Source organism: Chionomys nivalis, chromosome 2 (assembly GCF_950005125.1).
Source record: "Chionomys nivalis chromosome 2, mChiNiv1.1, whole genome shotgun sequence".
Classification (NCBI taxonomy): Eukaryota; Metazoa; Chordata; class Mammalia; order Rodentia; family Cricetidae; genus Chionomys; species Chionomys nivalis.
Genome location: NC_080087.1, coordinates 136,255,069 through 136,272,589, shown reverse-complemented (window position 1 = coordinate 136,272,589; position 17,521 = coordinate 136,255,069). Strand labels below are relative to the sequence as shown.

Below are 17,521 nucleotides of genomic sequence, written 5' to 3'. Positions count from 1 at the left end.
TCCTCCTGTCTGAGAAATATTTTATTGTTGGTAATATTCAAAGTTAAGGAAAAGTCTAAAGTCCAATTATGTTTACAGAGCTCAGCGAACTGTGAATGGTCCTTTTGCTCCAGGGCTGGAAGTTACTTCCAAGCTGTTTGTAGTGTCACATGATGCAAAGTTGCTCTTCAGTGCTGGACACTGGGATAATAGTATCCAAGTAACATCACTTACCAAAGGCAAAATTGTCTCACATAACATCCGACATATAGGTAAGAATTAACTTTTCCACAAAACTTGTTCTTCTGGGGTTTTTTAGTTTTAATTATTCAAGTTTTCTTTTGTGTGTACTGAGTGTTTTGCCTGCATGTATGTCTTTGTGAGGTGTCAGATCCCCTGGAACTAGAGTTACAGATAGTTGTGAGCTGCCATATAGGTGCTTGGAGTTGTACCCGGGTCCTCTGGAAGAGCAGTCAGTGCCCCAACCCCTGTTTTTTTTCAGCTGTATAAAAGTGGTACATGCTCCTGATAGCTTATTATATTGGGGGGACATTCAAACATCATATAAATTAAATATATTTTCATATTACACTAGAAGGTATTAAATCAAGTTTTATTTAGATGTTAAACAATGATTTTGTTGCCACATAATAAAAATTTGTCATCATTTCATAAAGACATTATTAACAGTAAAGTATGAGTTGTTGAATATATATTAACATCTTATTATTTCAGGCATCGGTATAAGAATAAAAGCTTTTTTCTTAAAAAACTTGCCAAATGAGGGTAATGGAATCTGTTGCTCTCTACTGGTGATTTTTCTTTTAATATTTTTAAATAACATTTTTTTCTTTTATCTTACATTCCGACCACAGTTTTCCCTCCCTCTTCTCCTAACCTCCCATCCTCCCCCCACACACACACATACACACACATACCCTTTGTCTCCATTCAGAAAGGGGCAGCCCTCTCATGAGCTTGAACAAAGCATGGCACATCAAGTTGAAGCAGGACCAAGTTCCTTCCCTTGTCTCAAGGTTGAGTGAAGCAGTACAACACAGGGATGGATGCTAAGAGCCTTGCAAACAGATCAAGCAACACAGCTGCCACACACATACAGAGGGTCTAGATCAGTTCCATACAGGTTCCCTAACTGTTGGTCCAGAGTCCATGGGCTCTCACGAGCTCCGGTCAGCTGTCTCTGTGAGTCTTTACCCCCTTACGTCATGACCCCCCCCCCCCAGCGCCTAGAATTCCTCCCCCCTTTCTTCATCAAGACTCCCAGAGCTCAGGCTAGTACTGATTGTGGATCTCTGCATCTGTTATCAGTTACTAGATAGAACTGTTACCAGTAATAGTTACTAGTCATCAATCTAATTTTATCTACTGGTATTCTAAGGTATCACTTTGTGTAGCTGTTAAGGGACTATTCTGGAAAATTGTTTTTAATTTATGAATTTGCACCATAATATGTACTATCTTTTTATTTGTTTGTGTGTTTGTTGTATGTGTATGAGTGTTTTGTCTGCATGTTTATCCGTATACCATGTGTATGTGGTGCCTACTGAGTCTAAAGAGGTCAACAGATCCCCTGGGACTGAAGGTACAGATAGTCGTCAGCCTTTAAATAGAGCTAGGAATCAAACTTAAATTCTCAGGAAGATAATCCCATAAATTATTAACTACTGAGCTATCTGTCAATTCCCTGTACTGTTTTTTAAGGATACATTCCATACGATAGCACTTTTTCAATAGGAAGAGAATGTGAATAGGGTGAGAGAGCAGAACACATAGCAGAATTACCTATGACTCCATTCTCAGTTCTCTGACAGCCCACAATGCTAGATTCGATGTCAACACTTTGCACATCCCATCTCACCCAGAATGAACGGTGTCAATGAAGGCTCTCAGGATGACTTTGATCCTGCAGGTGTCCTCTGTTACTCTGACCTGATGTTTTTTGTTACATTTAATTATTTTTGGAGGGGTATTTTATGGGGAGGGTGGGGGATAGCACATATATGTGCACTTGGAAGTTACATGACTGCTTGCAGGAGTCAGGACTCTCCTCCTATGTGTATCCAAAGGGACTAAGTGCAGATCACCAGTCTTGGCAGAAGGTTCCTTTTCTTGCTGAGCCATTTTGCCAGCCCTGGCTTAGTAATTATTTGAACATTAACTGAAACTGCCCTCAAAGATCTGTTCTGTCAAAACGTATCCATTTTATTTTATTTTTTCTTCAAACAGATATTGTGACTTGCTTAGCTACAGATTACTGTGGAATACACTTGATTTCTGGTTCCAAGGACACTACATGTATGATATGGCAGATAACACAACAGGTAATAATAAATAACACATGTTATGTTCTTGGACTGGGATAACAAGTTTTTCTCTGGTAGTAAATGACATTTTGATCTCAGTGAGAGATTGTCTTAAAAATTGAGGAAGAGAAGTGATTGAAGATATCATGAATGTCATCAGAACCTGGTTTCCATACATGCATGCATGGGCAAGTGCAGCCCCTGCCAGACATGTACACTACACACTTTCTCATACAAAACCCTCTTTAAAATTCTGTAGTAGTCTTACTGAAAATTGTTCTTAACTGGACGTGATGTGGATGATTACAGACTCGGGGCCTGAGCTTTTTATTGTCCATTTTTGAGATTATAACTTAATTGTTCCATTTCTTCCTTTTCCTCCATCCAAACCTTCCCCTATACCCTTTCCCACTCTCCTTCAAATTTCTTGACCTCTTTTTTCATTAATCGTTATTACATCTGTATGTGTACTTATATATACATATATTCCTAAATATAACTTGTTGAGTCCATATAACATTACTTGTATGTATTTTTTAAGAATTAACTGTTTGACACCGGACAACCAGTTGGTTGTGCTATTCCTGGGAAGGACCTCTCTCAGTTTTACTCAGTTGCCTGTTGTTCTTTGTGTAGGGTTGAGACTCTGTGTTTTCCCTATCCAATTTGGCGTGTTCATTGTTGTCACCCTATGTTCAGCCTACTTTTGGGCAGTTGTACTGATGAAACTTAATGGGTGTAGCTTCTGGTGCTACCAGGAGACACAATCCCACAGCAGACTGTCTGGTTCTGTTGCTTTTGTACTCTTTCTACCTCATCTTTTGCGATGATCACTGAGCCTTATGTGCGGGAGTTGTTTTATAGATGTTTGTGGTTTTTTGTCACAGTCTCCTTCTGTCACAAAGAAAAATTTCCCTGATGAGGGGTGAAGACTTACCTGTGAGTATAAGGACAAATGTTTATAGATTGTTGTTAGGGATTCTGCTGGTTTAGTAAGTTAGGGATTGTAGATTCTCCTCTAGTAACCATGATAAGGCCTGAATTTTATGATGAACCCAAAGCTAGTCTGGTTTACATAACAATACTCTATGACACAAAGAAAATCCTGTCTCAAAAAAATTAAAGAAAAACATAAATTTTATTTCTGTGTATTGACATTATTCTAATTATTTCTATACAAAAATACAAAATACCTTTACATTATTTGTCTCATACCCTTTTAATTTCTTTGGATAATCCCTTAATCACTTTATTTCCATTTGTGTTCTCTACTATGCTATATTTACTTCTGAATGGCACAATTTTACTACTATTTTGGTACTTATAGAAGAATGTTCATTTCTTACTTATTTTCACTACTGTGAAGGAAAGTTGTGCAGTAACATGATCGATTATTGTATGGTTATCCTTTTTTTGTTTTTGTTTTTTTTTTTTTTTGACAGGATTTCTCTGTGTAATCCTGGCTGTCCTGGAACTCCCTCTGTAGACTGGCCTCTAACTCACAGAGATCCACCTGCCTCTGCCTCCTAAGTACTGGGATTAAAAGCGTGCACTACCACCACCAGCGATGTATGTTTATCTTATTTTCACTAACTTTACCACATTTTTAAATTTATAATTATAACATTCTTGCATTTTCTGACCCTAAAGTATCTATGCCATCATGTGATCTAGAAATAATGGCCACTCTCCCAATTTTCCAATATATTGTTTTATTTTATTATCCTATTACATTGCAGTAGAGTTAGAACATGATAGTGAACATCCTGACTTAAATCTGATTTTGATTGAAAATGACAGTACAGTTTTGCCGCGTGATAGTGTTTGCTGTCAGTTTTTATCAGTATTGTGTTTTATATTTAGTTATTTTCTATCTTGGTAACTTTTTAATTTTAATGAAATTTCAAACTTATAGAAAAGTTGCAAAAACAATACATTCGTACCTTTGTCTTAACATTCTCAGTATCTTTCCCCTTCCAGCATGTTTATTTTTCTCACTGATTTAAATGTTGGCAGTACTTCCTATTCCATTGATAACATCTATGTATGTCTTCCAAGAACAAAGATTTTCTTTTTAAATTTTTATTATGGTTATTTATTTACGTGTATGGGGGTAATGCATACATGCCATGGTGCATATATGAAGGTCAGAATACAACTTTTGTGGATCAGTTCTCTTCTTCCACCATGGGTGGTTCTGGGGACCAAACTTTGGATATCATGCTTGCTAGCAAGTACCTTTACATACAGGTCCATCTTGATAAAAAGACTTTCTTACCCCCATAGTGCATTTGCTAAAATGAGAATGTTTAACGTTTGTACAGTGCCGTTATCTGATCTCATTTTCTGAGTATTAACAACAGTGTCCTCTATAATTCCTTTTAGAGTTTCCTTTTCTTTTTTCTAAATGAGTAAATCAAGAAATTTCTTAGATTTAAACTGCTTTGAATCATATAGCAAATTAACATTATTCATTTTCATTGCTACCACATTTTGCTGTTGTATTTTACTTGCTAATACTATAATTTTTTTCTCTTTTTTTAAAAATAAGGCCTCACTTTTTTCTGTATTCTTAAGTAAAAGATCAATTTTTGTTTTGTCATTATGATGTTTAATATTTGGATATGCAACCTTTATTGGATGAATTTAATAAGTGTTTCTTTCACTTGAATTGTAAAGTTTTCTGTTACTTTAATTACTTGATACAAGAATGATCTGTTTTGTAAATATATAGGATAAATTACATGTATCCCAAAGAGTAGAGTTTACAGGTATATTTTATGTGTAATATAAAAGCAGAGGGTCTAGACAGACTTATCTAGAATAAATAAGAATAAAACAATATGACACACAACTGATATTTCTTCGAATATAAAGTAAATGTAAACAAGGCAAATTTAATGACAAAGGCATTCATTATAGAGAAATTTTCTTGAGCATTTTCAGCCTGTGTGGAAGCTGAGGCAGATGCATCACAAAGTTAAGGCTTGCCTGACTACAAAGTGATAGTTTAAAGTCATGACACTGTGGTTTCAAAAATTATTTTTTAAAACACTGGGGACATGTCTCAGGGGTAGAACATCTGCATAGCATGCATGAAGTCTTAATAAGTGTTTAAAGCATCATTGGTGATGGTGCACAATTAGATTTCTAGGAAGAGGATTGTTGGTACTTATTGCCAGCCAGGTTATGCAAAAAACAGCTCCAGATTCATTGCTTTCCATGTCTCAAGGGAGTAAGGCCAAGAACAACAGAGCAGGGTACTGTGCATAGACAGTTAAGAAAAAGAATGATCGCTATAGAAATTAAAGACAGGAGCTAGAGATAAGGCTCTGAGATTAACACTGCTGCTTTTCCAGAGGACCCAGTTTTGATTCCCAGCATGCATATCAGAGTGCTCACAACTGCCTGTGACTCTAGCTCTAGGGGATCTAATGCCATCTTCTGACCTCCACAGGCATTCACACAAGAGGCATACATATGAATTAAAGGCAATCAGAATAAATATAATTGATGTCCCTAAAGTACAGGCTCCAGGACAGTGGTTCTCAACCTACCTAATTCTAAAACCCTTTAATACAGTTCCTCTTGTTGTGATCACCAACTCTAAAATTTTTTTTTTAATTTTTTTTTTATTGAAAAAAAAAATTTCCGCCTCCTCCCCGCCTCCCATTTCCCTCCCCCTCCTCCCGTTAAACATTTATTTATTTATTTATTTATTTATTTATTTATTTATTTATTTATTATGTGTACAATATTGTCTGTGTGTATGGCCCGAAGGCCAGAAGAGGGCGCCAGACCTCTTTACAGATGGTTGTGAGCCACCATGTGGTTGCTGGGAACTCAGGACCTTTGGAAGAGCAGGCAATGCTCTTAACCACTGAGCCATCTCTCCAGCCCACCAACTCTAAAATTATTGCTACTTCATAACTAACTTTGCTACAGTTGTGAATTGTAATGTAAATATCTGATATGCGACCCCCAGAGGAGTTGCAACCCGCAGATTGAGAACTACTGTTCTAATAAGTATTCATTTATATAATGTTATTTTAAATTAAGGAAGAATTCATGTGTAGGTTAAAAGAGCAAATAACTTGGGAAAACTAATATAAGAAATCAGCATTAATACTTTCTGTGTAAGTTTTGGACTGAGTATTACTGTGAGTGACTCAGTGGTTCTAACTACCTGTCTTATTACTTTGTTAAGAGAATGTTTGAATATAGTATAAACTTTGTTACAAAACACAAAAACAAGAGGCTTGTGAGTGGAGGGAAAAAACAATAAGACACCATTTCATGTTTGCTTTTCTTTTTTAATTTTAGGGAGGCACTGCTGTGGGCTTAGCATCTAAACCTTTTCAGATTCTTTATGGACACACTGATGAGATATTGAGTGTGGGCATCAGCACTGAACTTGACATGGCAGTATCAGGGTCAAGGGTAAGATTTCACCTTTAAGAAATAATACTTTTCTATAAATTGTGGAACAATGTTTATATTTGAAAAGGTTTTATGGAAATAGAATATTTTTAATATTTATTTTGAGCATTGTTAACGTAGAGTAATACAGAGAGAATAAACTTAAAAGAGGCTATGTTGTATTTGGGGATCTTATTGGCCTTACTAGTTCAGGAAGACGACACTCTATAAGATGATATGTTTTACCTAAAGCATATAACTCATCTATGGGATAATTATTTCCTCAGTGTCTTTCCCACATTTCTTTATTCAGCCACTTTGCCTTCTCCTTTTTGTTGTTTTGTATTTTTCATTCTCTGGAATCTTCCGTGTGTAGGATGGTACTGTGATTATACATACCATTCAGAAAGGTCAATACATGAGGACTTTACGGCCACCTTGTGAGAGTTCCCTGTTCCTGACCATTCCCAGTTTGGCTCTCTCTTGGGAAGGACACATTGTCATCTATTCCAGCTTGGAGGAGAAGCCCACTCTCAAGGTATTTGCTTCTGTGCGGCAGGTGTAGACCATCACTAATGTTTTCTCCCCTCTCTGCAAGGGCAGCTTTTTTATGGTTCAGTTGTTCTTTCTCATTGTTAGATAGACTTCTGCCACATTATTGTCCTGATATTTATATTTTACTTCAGATATTTATTTTGGCCTAATATTATACAAGGTTTCAAATGTAATTCCTTTTTTTTTTAAGATTTACTTATTATGTATTCAGTGTTCTGTCTTCATGTCTGTCTGTCTACAGGCCAGAAGAGGGTACAAGATCTCATTATAGATGGTTGTGAGCCACCATGTGGTTGTTGGAAATTGAACTCAGGACCTCTGGAAGAGTAGTCAGTGCTCTTAACCTCTGAGCCATCTCTCCAGCCCCCTCAAACGTAATTTCTTTTAGCTAAGGATGTAACTTGGTTGGTAGACTGCTTGTCTTGCAAGCATTGGAACCCTAGATTAACTACCTAACCCCACATACACAAAAAGCAATTAAAGAAAAAAGACAGAGTTTCTTTGTATCGCACTGGCTGTCCTGAAACTCACTCTCTAGACCAGGCTAGCCTCAAACTAAGAGATCCACCTGCCTCTGCTTCCTGAGTGCTGGGATTAAAGATGTGTGCCACCAGTGCCAGTGGTAGTATTAGGTATATCATGAACTTCAAGTAGCAGTGATAGCCAACATTTCTTTTGTAGGTAAGACAGTGTAGAAATAAACTGGATCTCCATATATTCATTTCCTTCTAATAGTAAAGCTTTTAAATATAAGGAACATCTTTTTTAGGAATGTGAAATATTTTTGAACTGGAATATTTTAACTCTTTGATTTAATTCGTAGTTGTTTCCATGGCAATAATGATTTAAAGTCAATCTGATAATTTTCTGTATACTTTTTCTTTGAATACAGTCATGTTTTTATCCCAGAAATCTTTCTGACTTGTTATATTTTAATTGACAATATGAAAACTCAGCTTTCTTGCAAGTTCCCTAAACTTTCCTGTTTCTTTATAGGATAAGAACATGTTACATGTGTTTTCTGTAAATGGAAAATATCTGGGGTCTCAAGTCCTGAATGAGCAAATATCAGACATGTGCATAATTGGGGAGCACGTAATCACTGGCAGCGTACAAGGGCTCCTGTCTATAAGAGAACTTCACAGGTAAGTGAATTAAATTAAAATGTTCAAACTGTCTGAAGAAGAGGTAGCAACTTATAGTTCAGAGGTTCAGTCGGGAGCATGGTGGTATGCAGGCAGATGTGCTGGAAAAGTAGCTGAGAGCCCTACATCTTGTAGGCAGCAGGGATTCAACTAGACTCTGGGTGGTTCCTGAGCATAGGAAACCTCAAAGCCCACCCCCACAGTGACACACACTCCTCCAATAAGGTCATACCCACTTCAACAAAGCCACACCTCCTACTAGTGCCATTCCCTTATTGGGGTCAGTTACATTGAAATTACCACAGTGACCTTGTCTCATAAAAGATAGAAGGTGAGAACAGACACCTGAGGTTGTCCTCTGAGCTTCATATGTGTACCAGCCTTGCACACATTTGCATCAAGTGTTCTGAGCATGCTGGAATATACTTACAATATCAGCATTTGGGACTCAGTCCTTTTTCCAATGATAGCTTTGCTTTCTCTCTCTCTCATCCTGATTTTAAGAGTCTTCTAACATAGAAAAATCAATGGACTCCTTTAGTTTTAATTACACACACACACACACACACACACAAACACGTATATATAAATATACCTAAGTCATTGGGTTCTCCACTTTCTAATCTTTAAATAACCGAAGGCATTTATTGTAATGGAATATCAGACAAAGCAAAAAAGACCTGTTTGATTAACCTCAAATATCACACACATGTACTTTCTTTGGGACTTTTTATTCACCTTTTACTTACAGATAAAAGCATTTAATGAAAGAACTTAAATTTTTGGTATTGTGGTGTTTATAATAATTGAGTTTAAGACTCTTTAGAAGTTGCCAGTTAAAGTAGCACGTTCAGGAGGACTGTGAGTTCAAAGTCATCCTAGCCTGCATAGCAAGACCCTATCTCAGACAACAACAAAAAGAGAAGTTGTGTTTGCAGAAGAGTTTAAGAATTTCTAGGATCTGGATAATCAGAAGAGTATTGTTTAAGAATTAATAGGATTTGAAATAGAGATGAACTTAGGGAAATTATGAGAAAATGAACTACAGTTAGGGATGTGGCACATCTGTAAAGTTGAAGTGCAGAGGTAGATGACGAAGTTTCCTTCCCTGTATAACCTTCTGTGCGTCTATCCTCTGTGCATGTAACTGTATCTGTTTTTTATCTCTTTTAGTTTGAATCTCAGCATCACTCCATTAGCCATGCGATTACCTATCTACTGTGTTTCCGTAACCAAAGAATGCAGCCACATTCTTGTAGGCTTAGAAGATGGCAAATTGATTGTAGTAGGTGTTGGCAAGCCAGCCGAGGTAAAATTCAGCATCATGGATTCTCCCTTACTATTGTGGGTTCCTTCGGTCCTTCATTCTAACTGATTCAGAAGTCTCCATTATGAATAAACTGAAACATAAATTTGATGTTTCAGAAAGAGCCAAAGTATAAAGTTGTTAAGTGGTAGTGTTTATCCTATGATAAAATTAAAAGCATGCTCATGGATTGGTCTTTGTATCACTGTGTGAATGAGAAAAATATTTTACTCCAAATCAAGACTCAAGAGGACTATGCAGATTGGAGGCATAAAAGTTCTTATAAAAATAAAATATAGGTCCAACAGTAAAACTAATTTGATTTCATAAATACAAAGCATGACTTATTTATTATATAAAGGCATTGTTTTTTAATTTGGAACTACGAATATCTTATATCCATATCCTTATTCACAGTGAGTTTACTGTAACAAAAAATTTACTTGCCTAATAGTCTTTCATGGATCTGACATTTGTTCCTCAGAAAACTTAATGACTCTACACCAGGTAACTTAATGATTCTCTCAGAAAACTTATTATATAGAATTAAATTAGTCATTGCATTTTTTGTGACACTCTTAACTTTTCCTGAGAAATGTAATATTGTATCTACAGGTGTTTCTTCAAGAGAAGAAATTAAGTTGAGTGGTAGTACAGACCTGTAATCCCAGTGCTTGGGAGGCAGAGGCAGGAGAATCACCACAATTAAGTTGAGTGGTAGTACACACCTGTAATCCCAGTGCTTGGAAGACAGAGGCAGGAGAATCAATCACCACAATTTAGGGGCCAGCCTGGTGTACATAGTAAATTCTAGGCAAACTAGGGCTATGTACCAAGATCTGCTGTCAAAACAACCACAGAAAAAGGCTAGAGAGATGTCACAGCAGGCCAGAACTTTTGTTACTCTGCAGCTGGGGCTCAGTTCCAAGCACTCACACAGCAGCACCTCACAACCATCTGTCATTCCAGGTCTAAGGAAACTCACACCCCTTCTTACCTTCACAGGCACCAGGCACATGTAGGCCAAACGCTCATTTGCATAAAATAAATAAATATTTAAAAAGAGAGTTAAAAACATTTTAAACATGTTTCCATTTAACATTGAGGTTCTTGATAGTTTCCTGAATTGCACCTGCTAGTGTGATGATTATGTAGAACTCTGAGTTACACACCTGTAATCCTTGCTAGTTGGGAGGCTAAGGTAAAAGAATCATAAGCAAAGATCTGCTTGCCTACTGGGTGAGTTCAGGGTCAGACCAAGCAACTAGTAAGACTTTGTCTAAAAAAGGGGTGTAGCTCCATCCTCGAGAGTATTTGCCTAACAAGAGGAGGCCTTGAGTTCAGTCTCTTGTACTGCAGTTATTAATCAAGAATCTTTTAAAATGTTAGCAAGTTTTTAACAAAACCTGTTCTGCACTTTACACATTCAGTGTCACGTATATTGATTTTATGTATCTTCATTTTTCTTAACATCTATTCGTTTCTCTGGATTACCTTAAACAGATGCGTTCGGGTCAGCTTTCTCGAAAATTGTGGGGATCTAGCAAGCGACTCAGCCAGATTTCAGCTGGAGAAACTGAATATAATACTCAAGATTTCAAATGATTGTTATTCTCACCTCCTGTGATGGAAAACCAAACTCCAGTTATTGCTTTGTCACTTTAGCTGCTCTCTACTCGCTGGAAGTCTTTAAGGATTTTATCTTTTAAAATGTTTAAAGATTACAACGGTTTGATATTTGTGAAGATGTAGGTTGAGTTCTAGAGGCTGAGGCAGGTGGATCTTAAGTTCAAGGTCAGCCTGGGCTACATAGCAAGACCTTGCCACAAAAATTAAGTAAATAAATAAAGAATAAAAATAAAGTTGTAGGTTCCATTAAGTCAATTTTAAAAGTTTCATCAGCAATGAGTCTAGTTTTGTTAACCAGTACTAAAGTTGAATTGAGAAAATATATTTGATTCAATTTGGTAATCCATTCCTAAATCATTAAATCCAATTTTTAAAAAACAAACTTCTAATATTATATACTTAGATTGAATTCCCTTAATCTAAGCAAATTTTTTTTTTCTAAGCAAAATTTAAGACATTTCTGATAAAGTAGCATAGGTGATGGAGAGTTGAGAGATGTGGCTTCTCATGATTCTTCAGATAATCATTTTTCTTTTTACTGACCATTTCATTAAAAGCATAACCTTTTAGGCATTTGTTGTACAATTGAGTTTTCAAAAATTGCAGGTCTATATAATTGGATTAAATACAAATATTGAAATAAACATTGGTTTATTTCCCTACCCCTACCTTTAATATATTAGTAATAAAAATTTACTAAATTGCGTTATTATCCTTAAGTAACAAAAGTTGAATAGGAAAAAGAAAAACTAGAGATAATTTTGACAAATGTACTTCATTAACAGTATATTTAAACAAAAATGCTAACTGTGGCTTTGGTCAGTTGGTCCTTTGAGTAACATTTGCAGCACAATTTACATGTGTGAAATTCAAAATTTTGTGAATTTGTCTTTATTAAGCAAAAACTGTACTCTCTTTGTGGTTAATCCTTTCTATCCTGATGATCATGAGTTTTCAGTGATGTTCTAAGAGGTCGTGAAAGATGGAGTAACACTGCATAATTCAGAGTAGCCATTTAGATAAAGTAATATCTTTTATTGCATGTTATATACAACTGTTTGGATGATAGCTATTTTGTTACAGTTTGTTAAATATTACATTATGTCTAATTTTTTAAGTAAACATGTTGATTGATTTAATTTGGAATTCAAAGTAATTGTTATTTATTTTTTGTAAAATTGACTTTTGAGTTATTAGGTTAGAGAAGTTTTACAACTACAAATATTGGCAATCTGAGATTCCACAGGCTTTGGGAAGATTGGTGAATCTCTGAAGTTGTACGGAAATTAAAAGTCACTAGATAACAACACCAGGAAGATGCACTTTTACAGTGGGGTGTAGCTGTTATCCATAGAAACTTTCGTAATGTATATTGGAAAAAATTATTAGAATGGATTGATAGCTGGATATTTTAGTTAATGATTATAAAATCTCATCTTGGCTGCTGTTGGTGTCAGTTCATCTTTTCAGGACTTTTCATGTGTTTTTGTTTCTTGATAGTAATAATGATGAATATTAAAATCTCAGGTAATAAGAGATTTATACTAAGATAATGTTCTTTCTTTTGGAAAGTGAGGTCAGAAGTTGTTTTGCTGTTGTTGGTGGTGGCAGTGTGTGCACATTTATACAATTTGCTATATGTACTTAGAGAATAAAATGCTGTAATATATAACTCCCCCCAGTCAGTATTCTGTTATTGTAAAATTGAAGAAAAAGAACAAATCAGAACATGAAAGTCAGGGAACTGCAAAAATAAAGATTAGCATTAACTTTCTAGCCAGTGTTGCCTGTGAAAGAAGTTTCTGTTAATTTCTCTTAGTCACAGTACATCCTTGTGTGTGAGGAGAAGTTTCTCTTTTTCCTTGTGGTACACATGGCACTGTTCAACACTGGAGCACTGCATACTACTAAAGAGTGAGTGTGCCCACAAAATTAGAGTTTAGACTTGAGGATTGACTCGTAGTTTTAGCTTCATTATATTTCTTTTCAAATATACTAAGAAAGTGAAACTGAGTGCCAGTTTTTGCTTAGTGTTGATAGAGGCATGGCATTTACCTGTAAATATAACATTATTTTTTACTAAAGATATCTCTAAGGAAAGCTTTAATTGAATTTTGAGCTGTCAATTCTTTTAAAATATGTTTATAAAGTAAATAACATCATCTTTGCCTCCTTTTCAATAAAAACATGAGACTTTTACTGTATTGGATATGAACAAGGTATTAAATGTATAATACCCTATATCTGGGATGTGTGTCTGAAGGTGTTCTCACATTGCTAAACCTATTATCTTAACCCTATCTTTACACTTTTTGAGTGATATGTACATTTTTCATCTAGACCCAAACCCTGATGTAAGTGTTCTGTCTCTAAAAAAAACTTCTTTACCCACTGGCAGCAAATACTCTTTCTTAGTACTTTTTCCTAATTTGTGTGCATGTCATGTACTTAGCGTTTTGTTTGTTTTAGATGATCCCATATAAATATTGTTCTGAAAATTTTCCTCAAAGTGCCTTTTCTGATGACATTAGGCAACAATACAATGCTATCAGGCACGTAATTTAAATACAGCATTTTCTGTTCCACTGATTATTCCCAACACCAGGCAGTGTCTTTGTTTCATATGGACAGAACCACTCTATTTCCTTTTCGTTATTGAAAAGTTCATTAGTTTTATCATGAGCTCTTAGACTTTCATATTTAAAATCACAATTTACATTTACCTCCAATAATATTGTCTGCTTGCTATTAATATTTCCTAACTCAATATTTTCCACACCAATATTTCGACAAAAAGTGTAAATTTTTTTTTCCAGTATTCGGGAGTGAACTCGGCCTCACGCATGTTAGGCAAGAATAAAAAGCATTAGTAATCAGTGCTAAAAGAAAAACAGAATCAGATGTCTTATAGCATTGAAGTTATAATGAGTAGAGTTCTCCCACTATGAAAGCATTGAGTAAATCCTCCTAAGTACTTTTGATGATGTTTGCAGATATGCTTCTGTATGAAATATTCTTTAATTTTTTCATAGATTTTAGAAGTTAGAACTAATAGAGCATAAACATTTGAGAGATTTAGGCTAGGGATATATCTTAGTGATGGAACACTTTCATATGAAGTCCTGGGTTTGGCATGGTATTTTTTACTCCAACACTGAGACAGTATAGAGCCTCACACAGAGTTCTACCACTGAACTCAGCACCTCAGCTCACAGAGTGGTTCCTAGTTTGAGGGTGCAGATCAGACCTACCTGTAGGATTCATCAGTAGGCTATGCCTCAGTAATACGTGGGACTTTCACAGGTTCAATCAATCCCAGCTCTCAAAAATTATAAATATATGTATGTACATATAATGTATATAAATGAATTTGTGCCTAAATTGCAGATATATTTTTATCTTGAAAATCATGTGACCATTGTAGAATATAGGATTTATATCTCTGCTTTTTGGTTATATGAAAATTATGTGGTTTATTATAAAAACCTTATATAAAAATAGCCACATTATCAACCTGAGTTTTTTTGGCAGTAGTTATTCATTAGACACATTGTTTAGACTAGCACCTTTACTGAAACAACACGGAAATGGTTTTTAGACACATTGCAAGATTTGGACACATGAAGATAATTCTTTTAGTGTCAAAAAGACACAAATTCAGAGGCATATATCTTTCCTTAGTGCACAGAGCAAGTTGAAAGTCACTGATTTGATATTCTTTTGTCTATGAAACAGTTTTCTTGTTAACCTTGAAAATATATATCTTGCATAAATTAACATAAGAATAGCCAAATTTCATCATTTGAAAAATTAGACAAAGTCTTACATACACATGGTTCCAATTACTTGGGAGAATGAGATGGAAGGATCACCTGAGCTGGGAAGTTCAAGATCAGCCTGGACAGTGTAGTAAGCCTTCATTTTAAAAGAAAGTAAATAATTTAATTAATGTTACAAAGGTGACGGTTAAAGAAGTGCTGCTGCTGTGTATTTCCTTTTATAGTGAGTTTTTTAGTAATTTATACTTATTCATAATTATAATAGTTGCAGAGTGTTTCACTGCTTTATAGTGCGTATTGTAAATGAGCAATGTAACATGAGACTGAGGACAGTTAGGTTTAAATGAGACTGAGAAGTTTCACTGATTAAAGTACTAACTATTTTTAAGAGAAGTCTTACAGAGTGGTGGCACACACCTTTAAACCCAGCCCTCGGGAAGCAGAGGTGGCTGTTCTCTGTAAGTCTTTACTTTATTTAAGATTATTTAAGTAATATATTCTGTTGACATATTAAAATTACATGCTTTCTTGTAGAGTAGTCAAATTGAGAATTACGCTTTAATGTTCCTTTTTTTTCTCTCTTTTCCTTTTTTTTTTTTTTTTTTGTTTGTTTTTTGTTTGGGGACAGATTCTTACTGTTGTAGTCTTGGTGGGCCTGGATGTATCCTTGTCAACGAAATTGGTCGCAAACTCAGAGATCCATCTACCTCTACCTCTCAAGTGCTGAGATTTTCAAGAATATACGTAATTATTTTGCTCAACAGAAGTAATTCTGTCAGGGAGATAACAGTAGTTAAATTTAATTGAAAATAAATTTGTATTATATTGGAATTAAAGAAAAAAGATTTTAGAAGTTTAAATGTTTTGTTAGGTAATCTCTAATGACTTGCATATAGTTTTACACTCATTCCAAGATTATGGTATATTACAGTAGCTCTATATTTTTTTCAAGACAGGTTTCTCTGTGTGGGTCTGGCTGTCCTGGAACTCACTTTGTAGACCAGCCTGGCCTTGAACTCACAGAGATCCACCTGCCTCTGCCCCCAAGTACTGTAAGTAAAAGCATGCGCTGCCACCAGCTCCTTATAACGACTCTTGTTGCTGAAGACCTTTTACATTTTGAACATTTCTTTTTCCTATTCTGCCTTTTACTTCTCAAAGACTGTGCTTCATAGATACTACCAAAAGCATTTTATATGTAGTTCTGTTACTTATAGTCAAATTTACATAAGAAAACTTTCTAGGAAGCCATGTGACTTTCTACTAAATTCTTTTACAGGATAAACTTACCTTTCTCTATCAGATAGCTTTTGTACAGTTGGAGACAAAAAAAAAATAGCAAAAAGTAAGCAGATCTCTAGATAGCCATTCTCTATCAAATTCATTGTTAAATTAAGACAAAATTAACAAACATTTGATTAATTTGACAGTTTTTCACATTAATTAGAAGCATTTCTGTTTTAACAGGATGACAGTCTTTTGAATACATGAATATACACTAACTAGTTCAGAAGATTTAGCTGAACATCCAAAATCACTTGTTTAAAAACAAGTTTTTATACTTCTTACCTGAGTATGGTAGTGCACCTCTAATCCTGACATAGGCTACAGCAGGAGGATTGCTTCAAGTTTGTGAGCTACCCTGACTATAGAATGAAATCTCCCTCCACTCCGTGTGTGTGTGTGTGTGTGTGTGTCTGTCTGTCTGTCTGTCTGACCACCACAACCACCTTAGAAATTGTGCTGCTAGTTACCATTTAAGGAGTCGTGTATTTATCTTAAAATGTCCCTTTTCATTTGTTCACTGGAACTGATTAAATGAACAAAAGGAATAGTAATAAGCCTCTTTTTATGTTGAATTATTGACTTGCAAACTGTCACTCATTGGGTACTTATATGCAAAAAGGGTGGTTCAAAGTTGAGCGACTTTTAGACTTTTTAAGGATGTAATAACTTTAATTAGCATTCTGATAACCAGATCACTGGTACGATTCATTTTGCTTTCATCCTTCTGAATCTATATACAAGATGTATTTTGTCATATCTTTTTAAGAACTTCAATGAATGTATATGAGTTAATGTTTGATTTGTTTCTGTATAGTATGATCAAAAATAGTTGAAAATTTTGCACTTGGTTAATCCCTTGGAAATTTACATTCTGATATTTTTTAAGGATGTACATTTATTTTGTACATAATAAACTAGCTTTGTATATGACAATGGTTTGAATCTAATAAAAAAAATGACATTGTAATGGTAAAAATAAAACAGCACCATTCCCCGAGGGACAGAGGGCCAGGGCCACAAGAGGCAGCATGTCCCAGGCAGGGAGCCACGCAGCAGGTGAGAGACCTTGACAAGTTGGTGGTTGGCAGTCCCACAAAG

General features: G+C 35.3%; 1 protein-coding gene across 4 annotated transcripts in view; it reads left to right on the top strand.

Moving 5' to 3' along the window:
• The window catches only part of Nbeal1 (neurobeachin like 1), a 211,340-nt gene extending 194,005 nt beyond the window's left edge, over nucleotides 1–17,335 (top strand). For all 4 annotated transcript variants that reach the window (XM_057752700.1, XM_057752706.1, XM_057752692.1 and 1 more), the window contains 7 exons: nucleotides 79–251; nucleotides 2,227–2,321; nucleotides 6,627–6,743; nucleotides 7,099–7,260; nucleotides 8,274–8,422; nucleotides 9,596–9,731; nucleotides 11,232–17,335. In XM_057752700.1, coding sequence (XP_057608683.1) covers nucleotides 79–251; nucleotides 2,227–2,321; nucleotides 6,627–6,743; nucleotides 7,099–7,260; nucleotides 8,274–8,422; nucleotides 9,596–9,731; nucleotides 11,232–11,333 — 934 coding nt within the window. In that variant the 3' untranslated portion in view covers nucleotides 11,334–17,335. The remainder of the gene's footprint in view (nucleotides 1–78; nucleotides 252–2,226; nucleotides 2,322–6,626; nucleotides 6,744–7,098; nucleotides 7,261–8,273; nucleotides 8,423–9,595; nucleotides 9,732–11,231) is intronic.
• Nucleotides 17,336–17,521: the final 186 nt, after the last annotated feature.